At 65.8% G+C, this 19,914-nt stretch overlaps 4 protein-coding genes across 5 annotated transcripts in view; all 4 read left to right on the forward strand.

The window, feature by feature from the left end:
• KDM2A (lysine demethylase 2A) overlaps window positions 1-3,742 on the forward strand; it is a 34,012-nt gene extending 30,270 nt beyond the window's left edge. The window contains exons 19-22 of the mRNA XM_038138711.1: window positions 343-506; window positions 764-922; window positions 1,015-1,230; window positions 1,331-3,742. Coding sequence (XP_037994639.1) covers window positions 343-506; window positions 764-922; window positions 1,015-1,230; window positions 1,331-1,512 — 721 coding nt within the window. The 3' untranslated portion in view covers window positions 1,513-3,742. The remainder of the gene's footprint in view (window positions 1-342; window positions 507-763; window positions 923-1,014; window positions 1,231-1,330) is intronic.
• A 1,953-nt stretch (window positions 3,743-5,695) lies between these two features.
• GRK2 (G protein-coupled receptor kinase 2) lies at window positions 5,696-12,798 on the forward strand. 2 transcript variants are annotated; one of them, XM_038139610.1, is made up of 21 exons: window positions 5,696-5,926; window positions 6,745-6,821; window positions 7,394-7,467; window positions 7,703-7,804; window positions 7,950-8,024; window positions 8,474-8,535; window positions 8,754-8,805; window positions 8,933-9,024; window positions 9,237-9,336; window positions 9,417-9,495; window positions 9,582-9,712; window positions 9,997-10,091; window positions 10,169-10,276; window positions 10,361-10,427; window positions 10,577-10,677; window positions 10,769-10,835; window positions 10,922-11,017; window positions 11,094-11,256; window positions 11,337-11,473; window positions 11,559-11,669; window positions 11,901-12,798. In XM_038139610.1, exons 1-21 carry the CDS (start codon window positions 5,814-5,816, stop codon window positions 12,060-12,062), a joined length of 2,064 nt encoding a protein of 687 aa, XP_037995538.1. In that variant the 5' UTR covers window positions 5,696-5,813; the 3' UTR covers window positions 12,063-12,798. The 2 variants fall into 2 exon arrangements, with proteins under 2 accessions (XP_037995538.1, XP_037995537.1); XM_038139609.1 differs by having other exon boundaries at window positions 5,697-5,926; window positions 11,556-11,669.
• A 1,083-nt stretch (window positions 12,799-13,881) lies between these two features.
• Window positions 13,882-19,908, forward strand: ANKRD13D (ankyrin repeat domain 13D). Its single transcript, XM_038138188.1, has 15 exons — window positions 13,882-14,057; window positions 15,165-15,300; window positions 15,381-15,505; window positions 16,020-16,065; window positions 16,149-16,292; window positions 16,712-16,901; window positions 17,022-17,088; window positions 17,160-17,241; window positions 17,487-17,548; window positions 17,625-17,755; window positions 17,967-18,124; window positions 18,206-18,352; window positions 18,555-18,718; window positions 18,796-18,875; window positions 19,383-19,908. The coding sequence occupies exons 1-15, from the start codon at window positions 13,968-13,970 to the stop codon at window positions 19,621-19,623; spliced, it is 1,863 nt and encodes a 620-aa protein (XP_037994116.1). The 5' UTR covers window positions 13,882-13,967; the 3' UTR covers window positions 19,624-19,908.
• Window positions 19,819-19,914, forward strand: part of LOC119701379 — a 2,294-nt gene continuing 2,198 nt past the window's right edge. The window contains 1 exon segment of the mRNA XM_038138006.1: window positions 19,819-19,839. Within this exon segment, the coding sequence (XP_037993934.1) occupies window positions 19,819-19,839 (21 nt within the window).

Here is a 19,914-nt window from a genome sequence, read left to right on the forward strand (position 1 = left end):
CTCTGCTGGGGCTGTAGGGTGGGACACACACTGTTTTGCCTGCTGGGAGTAAGGATCCTTAAGATCGGGAGAAACACCCAGAGGGGGCCAAGCAATCCTGCAGCTGCAACTTGGAGTTTTATTTTGGGGCAGCAAAGCCCTGCTGGGGCTGCACTGAGTGGCCCGACACCTTCAGCAGCCGCCCATGTTTGGGAAAACCCATGGGAACCAGGAGCAGAACCTTGTTCTGTGGCTGGGGCCACGCCAGGGCTGGGCTCCTTCTGGAAGCTAGGCAACCTGCTGACTGTCTATTATCCCATGGGACTCTTGGGACTCAACTTTCAGCTTCGTCCTTGTCCCCAGGTGCTGTGACAAGAGATTGTGGACAAAGATAGACTTGAGCAGGTGCAAGTCCATCACCCCGCAGGCGCTGAGCGGCATCATCAAAAGGCAGCCAGTCAGCCTTGACCTCAGCTGGACCAATATCTCAAAAAAACAGCTTACGTGGCTCGTCAACAGGCTGCCAGGTGAGTGTGGGCTGGGGAAGGGTCCCTTCCTCTGCCACCAGCCTGCTCCAAGGCTTCTTGAGGGCTGGGTCATGGGGAGAGACACCCCGCAAGCCTGGGAACCCCAGGGTGCCTGGGTCCCGTCACCCAGCAAGTGTCCCACCCCAAGCAGGGAGGGGACCTGCGTCCTCACGTGCTTGGAAAAAGATGGTGGAGATCTGGGATGCCTGGGAGCCTACCAAACCCGTCTAACTTGTTACCTGCCTCCCTTGTGCCAGGCCTGAAAGACCTCATCCTAGCGGGCTGTTCCTGGTCTGCGGTCTGTGCCCTCAGTACCTCCAGCTGCCCCCTTCTCAGGACCCTCGATCTTCGGTGGGCAGTAGGAATCAAGGACCCTCAGATCCGGGACTTACTCACGCCTCCAACAGACAAACCCAGTAAGCCGCTGCTGCCCTGGGGCTGCCTGGGCTGGACAAGGCAAGGGCCCCGGGGCAGTGTGTCCACTCCGGTTCTCCCTCTGCCTGTGCAGGTCAGGACAATCGCAGCAAACTCCGCAACATGATCGACTTCCGGCTCGCCGGGCTGGACATCACGGACGCCACGCTGCGCCTGATCATCCGCCATATGCCCCTGCTCTCCCGCCTCGACCTCAGCCACTGCAACCACCTCACGGACCAGTCGGCCAACCTCCTCACCGCCGTGGGCTCCTCCACACGCAACTCCCTCACCGAGCTCAACATGGCAGGTGCGTGCCCCGCTCCAGGTGCCTCCTGGGTTTCCCAGTGCTCCTCCCGGTGCTGGCTGCTGGAGGCGTCCCCCTCACGCTCCCTGTGCTCTGCCCGCAGGCTGCAATAAGCTGACGGACCAGGCCTTGCTGTACCTGCGCCGCATCTCCAACGTCACCCTCATCGACCTGCGGGGTTGCAAACAGATCACCCGCAAAGCCTGTGAGCACTTCATCTCGGACCTGTCCATCAACAGCCTCTACTGCCTGTCCGATGAGAAGCTGATCCAAAAAATCAGCTAGAGACCCTCCCCGGGGCAGACTGAGGAGAAGGAAAAGAGCCCATCCCGCCCCTCTCGGAGAGCCCCTCCTCCACCTCCCCCCCTTGCCCTGCGTGTCCTGCCGCTGCCTCCCAGCTGACTCGGCAGGCAGGGCCGTCGCTGGCCTCGCTCCGCTGTCCTTCCTCCTCCTCCTTCCCCGGGACTTCTGCCGAGGAAGATGTCCCGCCAGGCTGGCCAGTACCAGAGGAGGAACGGGCGCACGGCAGGGAGCCTCGGCCCGGAGGCTGGCCGCTCCCGAGGCGGGGGCTCTAACAGAGGCCTCTGTGCAGAGAAATGGGGCACCCTCTCCCCCCAGCTTTTCCCCTCCTCCCCGTCGTCTCCTTGCCTTGAAACACTTGTCACTTCCCCGGTAGCACAAAGCCTGAGGGTCGAGGTCTCTCCGAGGAAGCGGGAGCAGAGCCAGAACACCCCGTCACCCTCTGTGCCGCCACCGGCTCGGCGCTTCCCTGCGCTCTTCCCCCCTTTTCCCTTTCCCTTCCCCTCGACTGGCTGCAGGGACTGCTATCCGTGCCCCTCCTCCTCCCGCACAGCCGGGCGGTTCTTCAAGCACCCGGGGCAGGAGCCCCGTGGCCGAGGTGTCCCAGGAGCAGGGGCTGGGGGATAACTCGTCTGTCCGAGGGGATGGAGCAGGGGAGAACCCACAGGTACACCAGAGCTCAGGGAGGACTCGGGAAGCATCAGCCAGGGGTGAGTGAGCACGGGGCGGGGACAGGAGCTGCCTCCTCTTCCTCCCCAGCTCCCGGCACCACGAAGCACTCTGGGGCCGGAGGGGCGAGGGCTGCTCCGCGGCCTGGGACCGAACTGGCATCGTCCTCTCCTTCCCCCCACCCCCTTTTCGCTGCCGATTTTCCTTTGCAATGAATGGTTGGTCCAAAGAACCTCTCTCTAGGGCAGCAGAGAGCTTTTTGCACTTTAAAAAAAAACAACAAAAAAAAAAGACAAAAAAACAAAACAACAAAAAAAAAAGACAAGAAAAAAAAAAAAAAGAAAGGAAAAAAGGTTGGAATCTTCTTTTTCTGGGTCACTATTTTATTTCCCTCCCTGTCCTGCCTGTGCCTGGACGCTCCCCCTCTCTGTCCCCCCCGGTGTCAGCACCCTGCTCTCTCCCTGGCAGCGTACCGATAGCACAATCCGGGGTGTCCCCTCCGTGCCACCACCGGTCCCCAGCCCCGCAGGGGTCCCCGGGGGGCAGCCCGCACCCCCCCTGCTGCTTCAGAAGCAATAAAGGAGGAGAGGCGGCCCGCGGGGTCTGTCCCCGGCAGGGGGACACCAGGGGACAATCCCGCAGTGCCTGTGACAAGGGGCAGCGCGGCCGCAGCGGCGCCGGAGGGCTCGGAGCAGGAAACCCCCCCAGGCGAGAGGAGGAGCCTTCGGCCTCGGCCTCTCTCGGAGGTGGCTCCCGGGAAAGACATCGGAAGAATTAAAAGCTTTTCTTTTTCCTTTGGATTCCTTTTGAGTTTTGCAACGCGAAAGAAAATTTCCAGAGCTGGGGTTGAGAGGGGCGAGGTGCTCCCTCCTCCGCGGGGACAGCATCCCCTTCCCGCCGTGTCCCCGCCCTCCAGCCGCAGAGACTCCGGCGTGCCACCCTCCTCGCCACCCCGGCGTGGTGCAAATCCACGAGGACGAAAAAAAAGAGAATTATATATAATAAAAATCACTTAGTGATTTAAAACCAACCCAGCCTGCTCCCTAAAGACAACTCCTGCAAGCAAAGTCACTTGTTTAAGGGTTTGGTTGTGGTTTTGTTTCGTTTCGATCCCCCCTGCCCTCCCTCCCTCCTTCCCTCCCTTCCCCGGAGAAATATTGTAAATATCTATTTTTTTGTTGGCGATTTAGAGTCCATCTCTGATGTTTGTGCTTTAAAATTAAATGTAAGCATTAAGGGTAAAAGCAAACCAAGTCTTGCGCTCTCTCAGCTGGGGTTGGGGGTTCCTGGCCGGGGCAGAGGGCGGGCACCTACTTGGCAAGTGGGTTTGGTTTTCTTTATTTTTCCTTTCTTTTATTATTTTTTTTTAATTTGTATTTTGAGGGATTTTGCTTCCTGAGCCTTCTCCCATGCTGGATTTTTAGAGAGGCTCTTTGCTGATATCATATTAGCACCAGGCTGGGCGAGCTGTTGTGTGGGGAGGGAAAGCCCCAGCCTCCCACGGGACACGTTTTGTTTCTTGGGGGTGGATTTTTGGAACTAAAAAAATGAAAAAAAAAAAAGAGCAACTACAATCCCTGAGTGTGAGCTCTGCCCTTTGTGAAGGAAGTGGAGGGGACGGGCCAGGGCTGGGACCTCCTGTGTCCCCCCTGTCCCCAGCACTGTGGCTCTCAGCTGCTCGAGAAGAAACTGGAGCATCGGCGGTGGTGGCAGCTGTCCCGGTGTCCCCAGTGTCTCCTGGCGGGTGGTGGCAGCTGTCCCGGTGTCTCATCACCTCCTGCCAGGGCCACAGGTACTCCAGAGACCTGTGTGGCTCTTGCTCCACATCCCTTGGGAAACCTGTCCTTTCCCAGTGGATTCCTGGGCCACCAGGGTGACATTTAGTGTCCCCCACCCTGCAGGGACGTCACGGCCCAGGTCCCTGCCGCGGCTGGGCTGTGACATTTGCATGGTGAGGCACACGGCAGGTGACATCATCCTCCACAGGTGGCTGAGGCCACTGTCACTCTCCCTGTGCCCTGGTCCCCAAGTGCCACCACATGCCTCCCCTGGTGGTGCACCAGAGCCAAGGGAATCTCAGTGCCCCGACCGCCTGCCTGTCCCCTCCAGGTGTCCCCTCCAGGTGTCCCCTCGTGGCCCTGGGGACAGGGACCCTGCACACGGCGTCACACCCCCTGCCACGCACGGCACATGTGGTCACACACACATGTGGTGTGCAATGACACACACGACACCACGCACACACAGAGCCACTGTCACACACACCCGTGGCGTCTCCCACACAGTGTCACACACACACCGGCACGCACAGAGACACCCATGGTGGCACACCCCCATGCTGGCACGCACACCTGGTGGCACACGGGCATTCAGTGCCACGCATCCTGTGTCACACACCCAGTGTCACACACACCCAGTGCCACACACCCAGTGTCACACACACACACCCAGTATCACACACCCAGTGTCACACACACACCCAGTATCACACACCCAGTGTCACACGCATACACCCAGTGTCACACACACACACACCCAGTGTCACACGCATACACCCAGTGTCACACACCCAGTGTCACACACATACACCCCGTGTCACACACCCAGTGTCACACGCATACACCCAGTGTCACACGCATACACCCCGTGTCACACACCCAGTGTCACACACTTACACCCAGTATCACACACCCGGTGTCACACACTCACACCCAGTGTCACATACCCAGTGTCACACATACACCCAGTATCACACATCCAGTGTCACACACCCAGTGTCACACATACACCCAGTATCACACACCCAGTGTCACACGCATACACCCAGTGTCACACACACACACACCCAGTGTCACACGCATACACCCAGTGTCACACACCCAGTGTCACACACATACACCCCGTGTCACACACCCAGTGTCACACGCATACACCCAGTGTCACACGCATACACCCCGTGTCACACACCCAGTGTCACACACTTACACCCAGTATCACACACCCGGTGTCACACACTCACACCCAGTGTCACATACCCAGTGTCACACATACACCCAGTATCACACATCCAGTGTCACACACCCAGTGTCACACATACACCCAGTATCACACACCCAGTGTCACACACACACCCAGTGTCACACACACACCCAGTGTCACACACACACCCAGTGTCACACACCCAGTGTCACACACATACACCCAGTGTCACACACAGTGTCACACACACACCCAGTATCACACATACACCGTGTCACACACATACACCCAGTGTCACACACACCCAGTGTCACCCACACCGCCGGTGCCACAGCCGGTGTCGCGGCCCCTCCCGGGCGGGCGTGGCGGCGGCGCTGTCCCCGCCCGGCCGCGCTGTCCCCGCCCCGCCCCGGTGCGGCCGCGCCCCGTTCCGCGCTCCGCTCCCGCCGCTCCGGGCGCTGCCGCCGCCCGCGTCCCGGGGCCGCCGAGCCCCTCCCGGCCGCTCCCCGCTCCTCCGCCCGGCTCCTCTCCGGCCCCGTTCCGCTTCCGGGCGCGGTTCCGGTTCCGGGGCCGGCGGGTCGGGTCGGGTCGGGCCGGGGCCGGTGCGGTGCCGGCGGCGGGGCCGGCGGCGCGGCACGATGGCGGACCTGGAGGCGGTGCTGGCGGACGTGAGTTACCTGATGGCCATGGAGAAGAGCCGCGCCGCGCCCGCCGCCCGCGCCAGCAAGAGGATCGTCCTGCCCGAGCCCAGGTGAGGCCCCGCCGCTTGTCCGTCCGTCCGTCCGTCCGTCCGTCCGCCCCCGGCTCCGCCACCCCCGGTCCCTCGGTCACCCCTTCCCGGTACCGCTCGCACGCGCCCGCGGGTCACGAACACCTCCCGCACACGTGTGTGCCGGTCACACCTGGCCTGACACACGGACATGGACACACAGGGATATGGACACACGGACATGGACACACACGGATATGGACACACGGACATGGACACACACGGACGTGGACACACGGACATGGACACACAGGGATGTGGACACACAGGGATGTGGACATACGGACATGGACACACACGGATATGGACACACAAGTGTCACGCCTGTTGCACAGACAGACACACGGACATGGACGCACACACGCTTCCTGCCTGCCACAGGGACCCACAAACACAGACACACGGACATGGACGCACACACACACATCCTGCTGTCCCACCCAGCTGCGTGTCCCTTCTGTGGCCGCCGTGTCACACCCATGTGCACACATGCACACACCTGTACCCAGGTGTGCAGAGGGTCACGGTCCCCTGTCCCCCTGCCAGACCCCGGTGCCCTCCTGTGCCTTCACTGCCACGGACCTGTGAGGCTTTTTTAGGGGTGGCACTCGTCCCCACCCTCCTCTGGGCCCCACGCTGTGATCCTGGCACCCACAACGTGCCCCACTCGGGTGGGGACACGCAGGATGGTAGGACATGCATGCCACCAGGGCTTGGGGACACGGGAGGAGCAGGAGAGGAGGGGTGGGGAGCAGGGGTCTGGCAGGGGGCACGGCTGAGCCCCTCCGGCGTGTCCCCAGCATCCGCAGCGTCATGCAGAAGTACCTGGAGGACCGGGGAGAGGTGACGTTTGACAAGATCTTCACGCAGAAGATCGGTGAGCTGGGGACACGGGGGCTGCGGGGGACACGAGGGGACAGCTGGGCCAGCGGCCACAAGCGCAGGGACGAGCGTGGGTGGGCTGGGGGCTGCGCTGGTGGCCACCGTGACAGCGAGAGCGGCCACGGGAATGGCAAGGGGGTCGCGGGGCCAGGCTGGGCAGGGGTGCCGGGGGGCTGCGCCACGTTCCCCACCCTGTGTCCCCTGTCCTGTCACTTCCCCCCACGCCAGCGCAAACCGTCCGGGGCAGGAAGCGCCTCTCACTTCCTTCTGCTGCTCCGGCGGTTTCCGGGCACGTCCGCCCTGCTCCGTGTGCCCGCCCGTGCCCCTGCCCCCACTGTGCCCCACAGCAGCCCCCACTGCCCCACTGCCCCGGGGTGCTGCTCCCCACGCCAGCTGTGTCCTTGTCACCCTGTCACCCTGCCAAGCCCTCACCAGTCCCTGCTTGTCACTTCCTCAAGCCTGGCACTGGGGTGGCAGCAGGGCTGGGCAGGCCCAGGGGATGTCCCTGTGTCCCTTGGCCCGGGCCGGGGGGCTGTCACCTCTCACGCTGTGACTCTGTCCCTGCAGGCTACCTGCTTTTCCGGGATTTCGCCTTCAACCAGGCCGAGGAGGCCAAGCCCCTGATGGAATTTTACGAGGAGGTGAGACACGGGGACCCAGGGGACAGCCCCCTGCGTGCACCAGGCGTGGGCTTGGTCCCTCCAGGGCTCTTGGACGTGGTTCCAAGAGCACCACCCTAGGTGACGGTGCCCAGGGAGCTGGGAGACACTGTCCGAGGGGATGGGATAACCCCTCCCATGGGACGTGGCACCCAGAGGGGCCACAATTCCCGGCGTTCCGCGTGCCCCCGTGCCACTGGAGCTGTGCCCTCTCCAGATCAAGAAGTACGAGAAGCTGGACTCGGAGGAGGAGCGAGCCGCCCGCAGCCGCCACATCTTCGACCATTACATCATGAAGGAGCTGCTGGCCTGCTCCCACGTGAGTGCCCTGAACACAGGCTCCATCCTGGGAGCCACGTCCCAGCCCTGTGGATGGGGGCTCCTCTGTGGCTTCCTGCCTCGTGCAGCCCTGCCTGGCCGCTGTCCCTACTGCCCGAGGTGACACGGTCCTGTCCCCCTCACAGCCCTTCTCCAAGAGCGCCACGGAGCACGTCCAGAGCCGCCTGAGCAAGAAGCAGGTGCCCCCAGACCTCTTCCAGGTGGGCATCACCGGGGACAGGGAAGGGGCCCTTGCCACCTGTAACACTCAGAGGGTTAATCCTTAGAGGGGGCTGGGGGTGACAGGAGTCCCTGAAAGAGGGAGGGGGGTGTCCTGGGAGGAATGGGGACCCCGAGCCATGGTGAGATGGTCCCCAGAATGTTGGGAGTGAGGGGGAGTCCCCATGGGGTGATGGGAGACTGGGGGCTGGAGAGAGCAGGGCATCCTCAGAGAGAGATGATTGGGACCCTGGATGTCACCCTCGGGGTCCCCAGGGCTGGTGATGCTGGGGTTCCCAGAGACTGAGGTGGCAGAAGCATCCCCAGGGGCCTGGCAGTGGCAGTGGGGGGATGTGAAATCCCGGGGGTGGAGGAGACCCCACGTAATGATGGGATCGGGGTGACCTGGGTGGCCCTGGGGACCCAGCACTGAGCCCTGTGTCCTCCCCAGCCCTACATTGAGGAGATCTGCCAGAACCTGCGCGGGGGCATCTTCCAGAAATTCATTGAGAGGTGAGTTGGGAGGAAATTCCCGTACAGATTGGGGTGTCCCATCCCACTGTGTCGCAGCCCAGAGAGGGACCAGGGGTCCCCACACTGGGGACTCGGGGGTCTCTTCCTTTCCCAAGTGTCCTGGGGGGTGCTCCCTGTCTCCAGACAAATCCAGGGAGCCTTTGAGGGCCATGTTTCTCCAGGATCTCCACTCTTGCCCTCTCTGCTCTTCCTTGCAGTGACAAGTTCACGCGGTTCTGCCAGTGGAAGAACGTGGAGCTGAACATCCATGTGAGCAGGACCCCCTGCCCCTCGCCTCCCAGGGAGGGGGATGTGCTTCCAGGGAGCCTCTGTGTCCCTCACCTGGGCGAACTGGGGCGGGGCTCGGTGTCCAGGCTCATCCCGGTCTCCTCCTCAGCTCACCATGAACGACTTCAGCGTTCACCGCATCATCGGCCGCGGCGGCTTCGGCGAGGTCTACGGCTGCCGGAAAGCGGACACGGGCAAAATGTAACGGCAGCGCCCCGGCACCGAGGGGCCCACCTGGGGTTTTGGGGTGCTGGGGGGTCCCAGTGGCGTGGCTGTGGTGGGGAGGGGGCTGTGGGAGTATTGTCATGGCTGCGGGTGGCCGGGGCTGGCGGGGATGTTGTGGTGGGAGGGAGCTGGGTGCTGGCCCTGCTGTGGGGACGCGGTGGCTGCAGGGAGTCCGTGTCCCCCCCCAGGTACGCCATGAAGTGCTTGGACAAGAAACGCATCAAGATGAAGCAGGGTGAGACGCTGGCCCTCAACGAGCGCATCATGTTGTCCCTCGTCAGCACTGGGGTGAGGGGACACGGGTGCTGGGCTGGGGACAGGCTGGCAGGGGACAGGGACAGGGAGGGTGACCCTGTGTCTCCCGCCAGGACTGCCCGTTCATCGTGTGCATGTCCTACGCCTTCCACACGCCTGACAAGCTCAGCTTCATCCTCGACCTCATGAACGGTGAGACCTCAGCCCTGGGCCACTCCCGGGGCACAGAGCCCCGTGCCACACCTGCTCCGGGTGACAGCCTGTCCCTGTCCCCACAGGGGGGGACCTGCACTATCACCTGTCCCAGCACGGCGTTTTCTCGGAGGCGGAGATGAGGTTCTACGCGGCCGAGATCATCCTGGGCCTGGAGCACATGCACAGCCGCTTTGTGGTCTACCGTGACCTCAAGGTGACCGTCCCCACTCGCAGGACGTCCCCAGGCCTTTAGAAACCCCTGCACCGCCCCGAGGGCACCCTCAGGTGTCACAACCCCTGCGAGGGCCCTCTGAATGCCGTGGGAGTGCCCGGAGGGCACCCTCAGCTCTAATGGACACCCCAACAGCAAAATCCATGGGTGCCTTGAGACTTCGGGGACACTCAGACACCCCCAAACCCCACAGAGCCCTCCCAGGCTCACCACCCCGTACCCACGGGCCACCCCGGGGCTCAGGGTGTCCCCTGGTGTCTCCGCAGCCGGCAAACATCCTCCTGGACGAGTTCGGCCACGTCCGCATCTCCGACCTGGGCCTGGCCTGCGACTTCTCCAAGAAGAAGCCCCACGCCAGCGTGTGAGTGTGCCCACACCCCTGCCCACCCTGCCCCCCCGCCCGGGGCGGCCCCTGACCCCCCTGTGCCCCCTCCCCAGGGGCACCCACGGGTACATGGCGCCGGAGGTGCTGCAGAAGGGGGTGGCCTACGACAGCAGCGCCGACTGGTTCTCGCTGGGCTGCATGCTCTTCAAGCTGCTCCGGGGGTGAGTGTGGGCTCCGCCGGGCACGGCTGGGCACGGCTGGGCACAGCTGGGCACCGCTGAGCCCCCTCTCCCTCCACGCCGCAGGCACAGCCCGTTCCGGCAGCACAAGACGAAGGACAAGCACGAGATTGACCGGATGACCCTCACCATGGTGGGTGGGGGCACTGAGGGGGCTCTGGGCGGCACACAGGGGGTCAGGGACAGCTGGTCCTTGCCCGGAGCGCGTGTTTGTGCCCAGCTGTGTGTGTCACCGTGCGTCCCTGTCCCCGCTCAGCGGTGATCTCACGGAATCTCCCACAGGCCGTGGAGCTGCCGGACTCCTTCTCCCCGGAGCTGCGCTCCCTGCTCGAGGGGCTGCTGCAGCGGGATGTCAACCGGCGCCTGGGCTGCATGGGGCGAGGGTGAGTGTCCCCGAGGCCCGCAGGGGCTGGGACGAGGTGTGCTGGCACAGTCCCCCTGCGGCCACGCTCACCCGCCCTCCTCCTTCCGCAGGGCGCAGGAGGTGAAGGAGGAGCCCTTCTTCAAGGGCCTGGACTGGCAGATGGTGTTCCTGCAGAAGGTGAGGGGTGTCTGCCCACGGCTGGGGACAGGGACGAGGACGCAGATGTGGGCGGCCACCCCTGTGACCCCCGCTGCTGCCCACAGTACCCGCCGCCCCTCGTCCCGCCCCGCGGCGAGGTGAACGCGGCCGACGCCTTCGACATCGGCTCCTTCGACGAGGAGGACACCAAGGGCATCAAGGTACCGGGCACAGGGGGCGAGCGTGGGGGCGTGGGGTGGCCCGCAGCCCCTCACCCCGGCATCCCACCCTGCCCAGCTGCTGGAGAGCGACCAGGAGCTGTACCGCAACTTCCCGCTCACCATCTCGGAGCGCTGGCAGCAGGAGGTCACCGAGACCGTCTTCGACGCCGTCAACGCCGACACCGACAAGCTGGAGGCCCGCAAGAAGGCCAAGAACAAGCAGCTGGGCCACGAGGAGGGTGAGTGGGGCCGGGGACCCCCACCCTGAACCACCCCCGGCCGCATCCCGGGTGCTGATCCCGCCTGCCTGTGATCCCAGAGTACGCCATGGGCAAGGACTGCATCATGCACGGCTACATGGCCAAGCTGGGCAACCCCTTCCTGACGCAGTGGCAGCGCCGCTACTTCTACCTCTTCCCCAACCGCCTGGAGTGGCGCGGGGAGGGCGAGTCGCCGGTAAGGAGGGCACGGCGCCCGGGGGTGAGGGCTGGGGGACCCCGGGGAGGGCACGGGGACCGGGCTGAGCCTGTCCCCCCAGCAGTCCCTGCTCACCATGGAGGAGATCGACTCGGTGGAGGAGACGCAGGTGAAGGAGCGCAAGTGCATCCTGCTCCGCATCCGCGGGGGCAAGCAGTTCGTGCTGCAGTGCGACGTGAGTGTCCCCAGCCTGCCCCACCGGCTGCTGGCCACCTCCTGCTGCCTGCTAGCCTGTCCCCCCTGCTGGCTACTAGCCGCCTCTTGCTGGCCACTTGCGTGTTTAGTCCTTCGAGCCGTGCCAGGGCATCAATACTGAAAACCTGGGGCAGCCCTGGCACCCTGGGGGCACTCAAGCACGCTGTGCCCTGCCCTGTCCCCGCTCCTGACCCAGTTTCCTGCCCCGCAGAGCGACCCCGAGCTGGTGCAGTGGCGGAAGGAGCTGCGGGACGCGCAGCGCCAGGCGCAGCAGCTGCTGCAGCGGGTGCCCCGCATGCAGAACAAGCCGCGCTCGCCCGTGGTGGAGCTCAGCAAAGTGCCCTTCATCCAGCGCTCCCCCAACGGGCTCTGACCCCTCCCCGCGCCCCCTTCCCCCTTCCCACCCCACCTCTAATTTATTGGGTTGGGTTCCTGCGTGTTCCCCTGCTCTCCGGGTGGGGACGCGCCCGGTGCCGGTGTCACCCGGGGGCGCGGCTGCGGTGACGCCGGGCACGCGGCCTGGCACCTTCTCCCCGGTGTGCCCCCCCGGTCCTCCAGGAACTCTCCGGCTCAGATGAAGGCAGCCCCCGTCCCTCCCGCCCGCTCCCCAGTGCCGTGTGTGTGCCAAAGGGTCCGGCGGCGTCCCCAGCCGCCATGTCCCCCCCTCCCCGTGTGGCCGTGCCCGTCCCGTGGGTGACACCCCCTCGCGTGCGTGTGTGGCTGTGTGCGAGTGTGTGTCCAGGGGGACCCCCTGTAAATACTGTGCCACGGGTCCCCTGCGCCCCCCGCTCTGCCGCTGCCCCTCCTGCCCCTCCCCAGGGCACCCCCACCCCCTGCCCTCCCTCCTGAAGAGAAGGGAGCGGGTGGGACCCCCTTAAATCAGCCACGGGTGGGCATAGGGGTGCCCCCTGCCCCCCCAGTCCCCGGCAGCATCTGTAAATATTAGTCTCTGGTCGCTCTGCTCCTGGGGCTGGGGGGGGCACCGGGCAGGGGGGTCACGGGGCAGGGCCGGGGCAGAGGGTGAGTGAGGTTTTCATGAGCAGAGATGTGAGAATGCCAAAAAAAAAGAAGAGTTTTTATAATAAAAAGATCGAAAAACACCATCCGGCTCCACCTCACTGCGGGGAGGGGGGGAGAGACGGCTCCATGCCCGCCGAGGGTGGCATGGAGTCCTCATCACCTCCTGTGGGGTGGGAGATTCCTGTATTCCTGATTCCTGTCCCCCTATGGACATACCAGCACTTCGGGGACATGCCGGAGCATCCCCAGGCCCCACAGGATGGGGGTCCCGAGCCAGCGTGGGCTGCTGGGGGTTGTGTCCCCCGTTGCTGCTCTGTCCCCAGGGATGATCTTGGCTGTCGCTTGTCACCAGGCAGTGCAGGTGCCACCCCTCCTGCCCACACCCTGCCTGCGGGCAGCGCGTCAGGGCACGGCACAGCTGGGCTGGTGCTCCGGCATTCCTGGGGAGCGGCACGGCCGGGATGGGATGGGATGGGACGGGACGGGACGGGACGGGACGGGACGGGACGGGACGGGATGGGATGGGATGGGACGGGATGGGATGGGATAAACCCAGGACTGGATGCACGACGGTCCTGAGCACCAGGTACCCACTGATGTTACGATGTGAAAGGGGTCAGGGAGCCCCGGGGCCCCTCAGGGTGCCCAGCAGGAGATGCCGGGCACCGGCAGCCCCCGGTACCGGGGGTCGGCTGGGGGCCAGTGGGTCCCTGGTTTCAACCCCGACGGGAGAGTGTGAGAGGGTGCGGTCCCAGGCCGTGTCCGGTGCCGGTTCCAGTCGCATTCCCGGTGCTGCCGCTGCAGTGGCGGTGCCCACAATCACGGTTCCCGGCGCTGATGCCGTTCCCAGCGCCCGCTCCCACTCCCGGTGCCGATAACATTTCCGGCGCCCCACTCCCGACACCTCGTTCCCTTTCCTGCTGCCCGTTCCCGTGCCCAGTGCCAACGCCATTCCCGTGCCCGGTGCCTGTTCCCCTTCCCGCAGCCCCCTTCCCGCTCCCTTTGCCGGTGCCTGCTCCCGGCGCCAACGCCCCTTCCCTTTTCCCCCTCTGCCGGTGCCCGCTCCCGGCGGCGGTGCCGTCCCCTTTTCCCGCTCCCGTCCGCCGCTCCGGTGCCGTCGCCTGCCGCCGGTGCCCGGTGCGGCCCCGCCCCGCGCCGCCGCGCTGCGCCGCCGCCGCCCCCGCGCAGCCATTGCGGGCAGGCCCCGCGCTGCGGCCCGCTCCGTCCGCCCCGGCGGCCCCGGGGACATGGTGCCGGGATGGCCCGGCCCGCCGAGACCTTCCCGCTGCACCGGCTCGTCTGGCACAACCGGCACCAGGCGCTGGACAGCGCCCTGCGCGCGGGGACGGTGCGAGCGGCGCCGGGAGCGGCACCGGGAGCGGGCACCCCCCCACGCACCGGCACCGGCAGCGGGAGCGGCGGGACGGGACGGGACGGGACGGGAGGGGAGGGGATGGGAGGGAGAACGGCGGGGCCCGCAGCGCGGGGGTGAGGGGACCGGGAGCGCTGGGAATGCTGGCGGGGACTGGGAGCGCTGGGGAAAACCGGGAAGGCTCTGCGCGGGGGGGGGAGGGGGGATGCTGGGAGGGCTGGAAGGACCGGGAGCACGGCTGGGACTGGGAGCACTGGGAGATACTGGGAGCACGGTTGGGACTGGGAGCACTGGGAGATGGACTGGGAGCACTGGGAGATACTGGGAGCACGGCTGGGACTGGGAGCACTGGGAGATACTGGGAGCACTGCGGGGACTGGGAGCACTGGGAGATGGACTGGGAGCACTGGGAGATACTGGGAGCACGGCTGGGACTGGGAGCACTGGGAGGTACTGGGAATGCTGCAGGGACTGGGAGACTTGAGGGACTGGGAGCACAGGAGGGAAACTGGGAGTATTAGGGAAGCTGGGGACACAGGGCACTGGGAGCAATGGGAGATACTGGGAGCGTTGTGGAAGTCTGGGGACACAGGGCACTGGGGGCACTGGGAGCGTTGTGGAGGGACTGGGAGCACTAGGGGAGATGGGGCACAGAGGATGGGAGAACTGGGAGCACTGGGGAAACTGGGGGCACAGGGGACTGGGGTCACTGGAGGGAGGCTGGGAAGGCTGGGAGCACGGGGAGCTGGCGGCACTGGGTGGGGGGGACAGCACTGGGAGCATCTGGGGGAACTGGGAGTGCTGGAGGAAGGCTGGGAGCGGTGTGGGGACTGGGAGTATCGGGGAGACTGGGACTCGGCACTGGTGGCACTGGAAGAACTGGTGGCACTGGAAGGACTGGTGACACTGGGATAATAAGGGACTGTAGCACCAAAGGCCTGGAAGCAGCTGGCAGCGCTGGGATCGGGTTGGCTGCACTGGGAGAAGGGGGGGCTGGGAGCACCAGGCCTTGGGAGCGTGGGGGACACACGGAGAGCACTGGGGTGGCACGGGGAGGGGACGGTGACCCCAGCACCCTTCCAGCACGACGTGGAGCTGACAGACCCGCGTGGCCGGACGCCCCTGGAGCTGGCCGTGTCCCTGGGCCACCTGGAGTCGGTGCGGGTGCTGCTGCGGCACAACGCCAACGTGGGCCGGGAGAACGCCAATGGATGGACGGGTACAGGCACAGCGCGGGGGCTTGGGGACGCCATCCCGGGGTGCGGATGGCCTCCGGCTGATGGCACCCCGTGTCCCCAGTGCTGCAGGAGGCGGTGAGCACGGGGGACCCCGAGATGGTGCAGCTGGTGCTCCAGTACCGTGATTACCAGCGGGCGACGCGGCGCCTCGCCGGCATCCCCGAGCTGCTCAGCAAACTGCGGCGGGTACAGCCCCCCAGAGCTGCACCCCAGAGCCCCCCAGGGACACCCACCGGCCCCATCCCTTCGCTCAAGACTCCCCACCTCTCCAGTGACTCCAGCAGAGACCCCCCCCCAAGTCTCCCCAGGACCCTCTGTGTCCTCCATGACCCCACTCTTTCCCCAGGGACACCCTGCCTACCCAAGCCCACTTCCCCAGATTGCCCTGATCCCCACCCAGGACCCCAGTAGGGATCCCCACCCCTGCTCTCCAGACTTCCCACGTCCTCAGTGGTCTGAGAAGGGACCCCAGATTCACCCCAGAAGCCCCCATTGACCCCCTGCTTATCCTTTTCCTCTGGGACTCGCTGCTTATCCTTCCCTGTGGAGCTGCACTAATGGCCCCACTCTCTGATCCCTACCCAGGACCCCAGTAGGGACCCCCATCCCTTCTCCCCAGACTCCTCCCCCCTCCCCAGTGACCCCATCAGGGAGTCCCCAGCCCCTCCACATCCCCCACCATTCCCCTCATCCCTTCCAGGCATCCGACTTCTACGTGGAGATGAAGTGGGAGTTCACGAGCTGGGGTGAGCCTGGCCGGGCTGGGCGGGGGAAGGGGGTCCCCAGGGGCCCCCCCGGCCGCGGGGCTGAGGGGTCCCTGTGCCCGCAGTGCCCCTGGTGTCCAAGGTGTGTCCCAGCGACGTGTACCGCGTGTGGAAGCGCGGCGAGAGCCTGCGGGTGGACACCACACTGCTGGGCTTCGAGCACATGACGTGGCAGCGCGGCCGCCGCAGCTACATCTTCAAGGGGGAAGGTCAGCTCCGACCCCCCCCCGGCCCCTCTGCCATCCCGGGGAGCCCCTGCACCCTGCACCATCAGTGCACCCCTGTAAGGACCTGTCTGGATTCCCTGGGGGGGAGCCACAGAGCCCCTGCACTGTGAGTGCACCCCTGTAAAGACTCCAGGTTCCCTACAGGGACTTCCCTGGAGATCCCCCAGACCCTCTGCACTACAAACACTCCCCAGATCCCCTCCAGGGACCACACGGGATTCCAGAACACCTCAGTTCTTTTACCGAGGACCCCCAGTTCCCCAGATCTCCACCAGGAAACCTTAGTTCTCCCTGAGGGAACCACCTCAGCTCCTGCATGTACGAGGGACCCCCAATCCCCCCAGCACCCCCCAGGCCTCCTGGGGTTGTCGTGCGCTGACCCCCGCGGTGTCCCCACGCAGACGAGGGGGCCGTGGTGATGGAGGTGGACCACGACAAGCAGGTGGTGTACACGGAGACGCTGGCGCTGGCCCTGCACGAGCCCGAGCTGCTGCTGGCGGCCATGCAGCCCACCGAGGAGCACGTGGCCGGCCGGCTCACCTCGCCCATCGTCTCCACACACCTGGACACCCGGAACATCGCCTTCGAGAGGTGGGGAAGGGACAGGAAGGGAAGGGGAGCTCTCAGCGGGCAGGGCTGCGCGAGGGGGAAGCGCGGGCGAAGGGGAAGGAAGCGCTGGTGCAAGAGGGTGAGGCCTCCTCGCTCCCCCAGGAACAAGTCTGGGATCTGGGGCTGGCGCTCGGAGAAGATGGAGGTGGTCAGCGGCTACGAGGCCAAGGTGAGCACGGAGACGGGGGGGACACCGAGGACAGCTGGGAGTGTGGCAGGCCTGACGGTGTCCCCACACAGGTGTACAGTGCCAGCAACGTGGAGCTGGTCACCAAGACCAGGACGGAGCATCTCTCCGACCAGGACAAGTCACGCAGCAAAGGTGACAGCCCTGTCAGCCAGTCAGGGGGCCTGTACACGGTGGGGACACGCCACCCTTCCTGGGTGGCACAGGTGTCAGGTGTGGGACACTGTGCGTGTGACATGCCAGGTGTGGGAAACTGTGGGAATAACGTGACAGGCATGGGACAGCGTGCAGCGTGCCACCCATGAGGGGTGTGACTGGTGACAGCCCTGGGAGTCCCTCCCACTGCCCACCCCTCACCCTGCACCCCCCTCTCCCCCCAGGCTCCAAGACCCCCTTCCACTCCTTCCTGGGCATCGCGCAGCAGCACGGCACCCACAACGGGGTGAGTGGCCATCCCGGGGCTCCCTGGGGAAACTGGGGGTCTCCAGGGGGGCTGAGCGGTGCTGCTGTCCCCCCAGGCCCCCGTCCTGCAGGCTGCCAGCCCCACCAACCCCACGGCCATCACCCCCGAGGAGTACTTCGACCCCCACTTTGACCTGGAGACCCGCAACATCGGCCGCCCCATCGAGATGTCCAGCAAGGTGCAGAGGTGAGGCCACCGCCCCGGGGTCGGGACACACGGGGTGGTGACAGAGTCCTCGGGATGTGGCACTGCGCATCGGGACGGGGTGGTTGACACAGTCCTCGGGGGCCATGCCACTGTTTGTACCTCGGGGATGTGGCCAGGGCGGTGGCACTGGGGTGGTGCTGGTGGCCAGTGTCCCCGCCGGGTGCCCGTGCCCACGGTGGTGCCCGGGCAGGTTCAAGGCGACGCTGTGGCTGTGCGAGCAGCACCCGCTGTCGCTGGCGGAGCAGGTGACGCCCATCATCGACCTCATGGCCATCTCCAACGCCCACTTCGCCAAGCTGCGCGACTTCATCACCCTCAAGCTGCCCCCCGGCTTCCCCGTCAAGATCGGTGAGAGGAAAAGCTCCATTTGGGGTGGGATTAATAGGGGCGGGAGCTCACTGGGGCTGTAATTGACACCTGTACCCGCAGAGATCCCCCTGTTCCACGTGCTCAACGCCCGCATCACCTTCAGCAACCTGTGCGGCTGTGACCAGCCCCTGGGCTCCGTGCGGATCTGCGCCCCTCAGGAGCCCTCGGGCGCCCACCCCGCTGGCACCCAGCCCGCTGGGCCCAGAGGTGAGGCTGGGGGGCCGGGGGGGGCCCTGTGGCCAGGGAGTGCTGGGATTCCACGGATACAGAACGGGGTGGGTGTGGGGTGTCACAGGATGCCACGGGGTGCCGTGGGCGCGGCGTGCCACGGACGTGGCGTGCCGTGGGACGCCGCGGGGTGCCACGGGGACGCCCGAGGGCGGTGCTGACGGCTGGCCGTGTGTGGCAGCGTGGCCGTTCCCGTGCGAGGTGGAGGCGGGCGTGTTCGAGGTGCCGGCGGGGTACACGGTGCTGGGCGCGGGGCGCAGCGAGCCCCTGCGCGACGAGGACGACGACCTGCTGCAGTTCGCCATCCAGCAGAGCCTGCTGGACGCCGGCACCGAGACCGACCAGGTGCGGCCGCGCCCCCTCACCTGGACACGCCCCACACGCACCTGGACGCGCCCCTAACGCGTGGCCACACCCCACAGGTGACAATCTGGGAGGCGCTGACCAACACCCGCCCTGGCGCGGAGCCGCCACCCTACGATGAGGACCTGCAGCTGGAAAGGTGAGGTTCCATCTGCGGGGCGTGGCCTGGGGTGCCACACCCACCTCACATGGGCGGGGCCAAACTGGGAGGGGCAGGGGTTCAAGGTGTCGGGGTGGGGCAGGTGCAGGGTCCATGGGGTCAGAGGGGCAGGTTCAAGGTGTCAGGGCGGGGCAGGTGCAGGGTCCAGGGTTAGAGGGGCAGGTTCAAGGTGTCGGGGTGTGGCCAGGGGAGGGGCTGAAAGGGAGGAGCTTCTTGCTGCCCAAAGGGCGTGGCCATAATGGGTGTGGCTGACTGCAGGTGTGGGTGTGGCTAGCAGCTGGGCGGGGCGTGTGGGGAGGGGCATGGCTCTCCAGGCCATTGAAGGGCTGTGAAGGGGGTGTGGCCTCCAGGGGTGGGGCACAGGTGTGCCAGAGGGGGTGTGGCCACCGTGACATGGGTGTGGCCGCCGTGACACAGGTGTGGCCGCTGTGACACGGGTGTGGCTGCCGTGACACGGCGGTGGCCCCGCTGCTGTCCCCTCCGCAGGGCGCTGCAGGAGAGCATGCTGCTGCAGGCCGGGCCCAGCGCTGAGCCACCGGCCAGCGGGAGCCCCCCCGGGGCGGGCGGCGGGAGCCCCCCGGGCCCCCCCGGGTACGGCAGCTTCGCGGAGCAGCTGCGCCTGGCCATGGCGCTGTCGGAGCGGGAGCAGGAGGAGCGGGAGCGGCGGCGCCGGGAGGAGGACGAGGAGCTCCAGCGCATCCTGCGCCTCTCCCTCACCGAGAAGTAGCGCCCCGGGGCGCTCCACGCCGGCACAGGGACGTCCCACGCAGGGACGGGGGTGTCCCGTGTGGGGTCACCCCACGCACGGACGCAGATGTCCCACGTGGGGACACCCCTTGCAGGGATAGGGACACCCCAGCCAGGGGACACCCCGGTACAGCCCTGCCTGGGGAGCAGCTGGTGCCGGGATGGCCCCCCCGTGATGGGGACCCCCCTGACGTGGGTACAGCCCCCCACAGGGGATTTGATCCAGGGATCCTCCTACCCCCGGGACCCCCAATCCAGGGCTCTTCTCCCA

Source organism: Motacilla alba, chromosome 5 (assembly GCF_015832195.1).
Source record: "Motacilla alba alba isolate MOTALB_02 chromosome 5, Motacilla_alba_V1.0_pri, whole genome shotgun sequence".
NCBI lineage: Eukaryota > Metazoa > Chordata > Aves > Passeriformes > Motacillidae > Motacilla > Motacilla alba.

Coding starts and splice junctions, on each gene's coding strand:
- GRK2 (XM_038139609.1), top strand. CDS start 5,814: ATGGCGGACCTGGAGGCGGTGCTGGCGGACGTGAGTTACCTGATGGCC. Junction 8,025..8,473: donor TGCCCCCAGACCTCTTCCAG/GTGGGCATCACC, acceptor TGTCCTCCCCAG/CCCTACATTGAGGAGATCTG. Junction 10,836..10,921: donor AGATGGTGTTCCTGCAGAAG/GTGAGGGGTGTC, acceptor TGCTGCCCACAG/TACCCGCCGCCCCTCGTCCC.
- ANKRD13D (XM_038138188.1), top strand. CDS start 13,968: ATGGCCCGGCCCGCCGAGACCTTCCCGCTGCACCGGCTCGTCTGGCAC. Junction 16,902..17,021: donor CGGAACATCGCCTTCGAGAG/GTGGGGAAGGGA, acceptor TCGCTCCCCCAG/GAACAAGTCTGGGATCTGGG. Junction 17,089..17,159: donor TCAGCGGCTACGAGGCCAAG/GTGAGCACGGAG, acceptor GTCCCCACACAG/GTGTACAGTGCCAGCAACGT.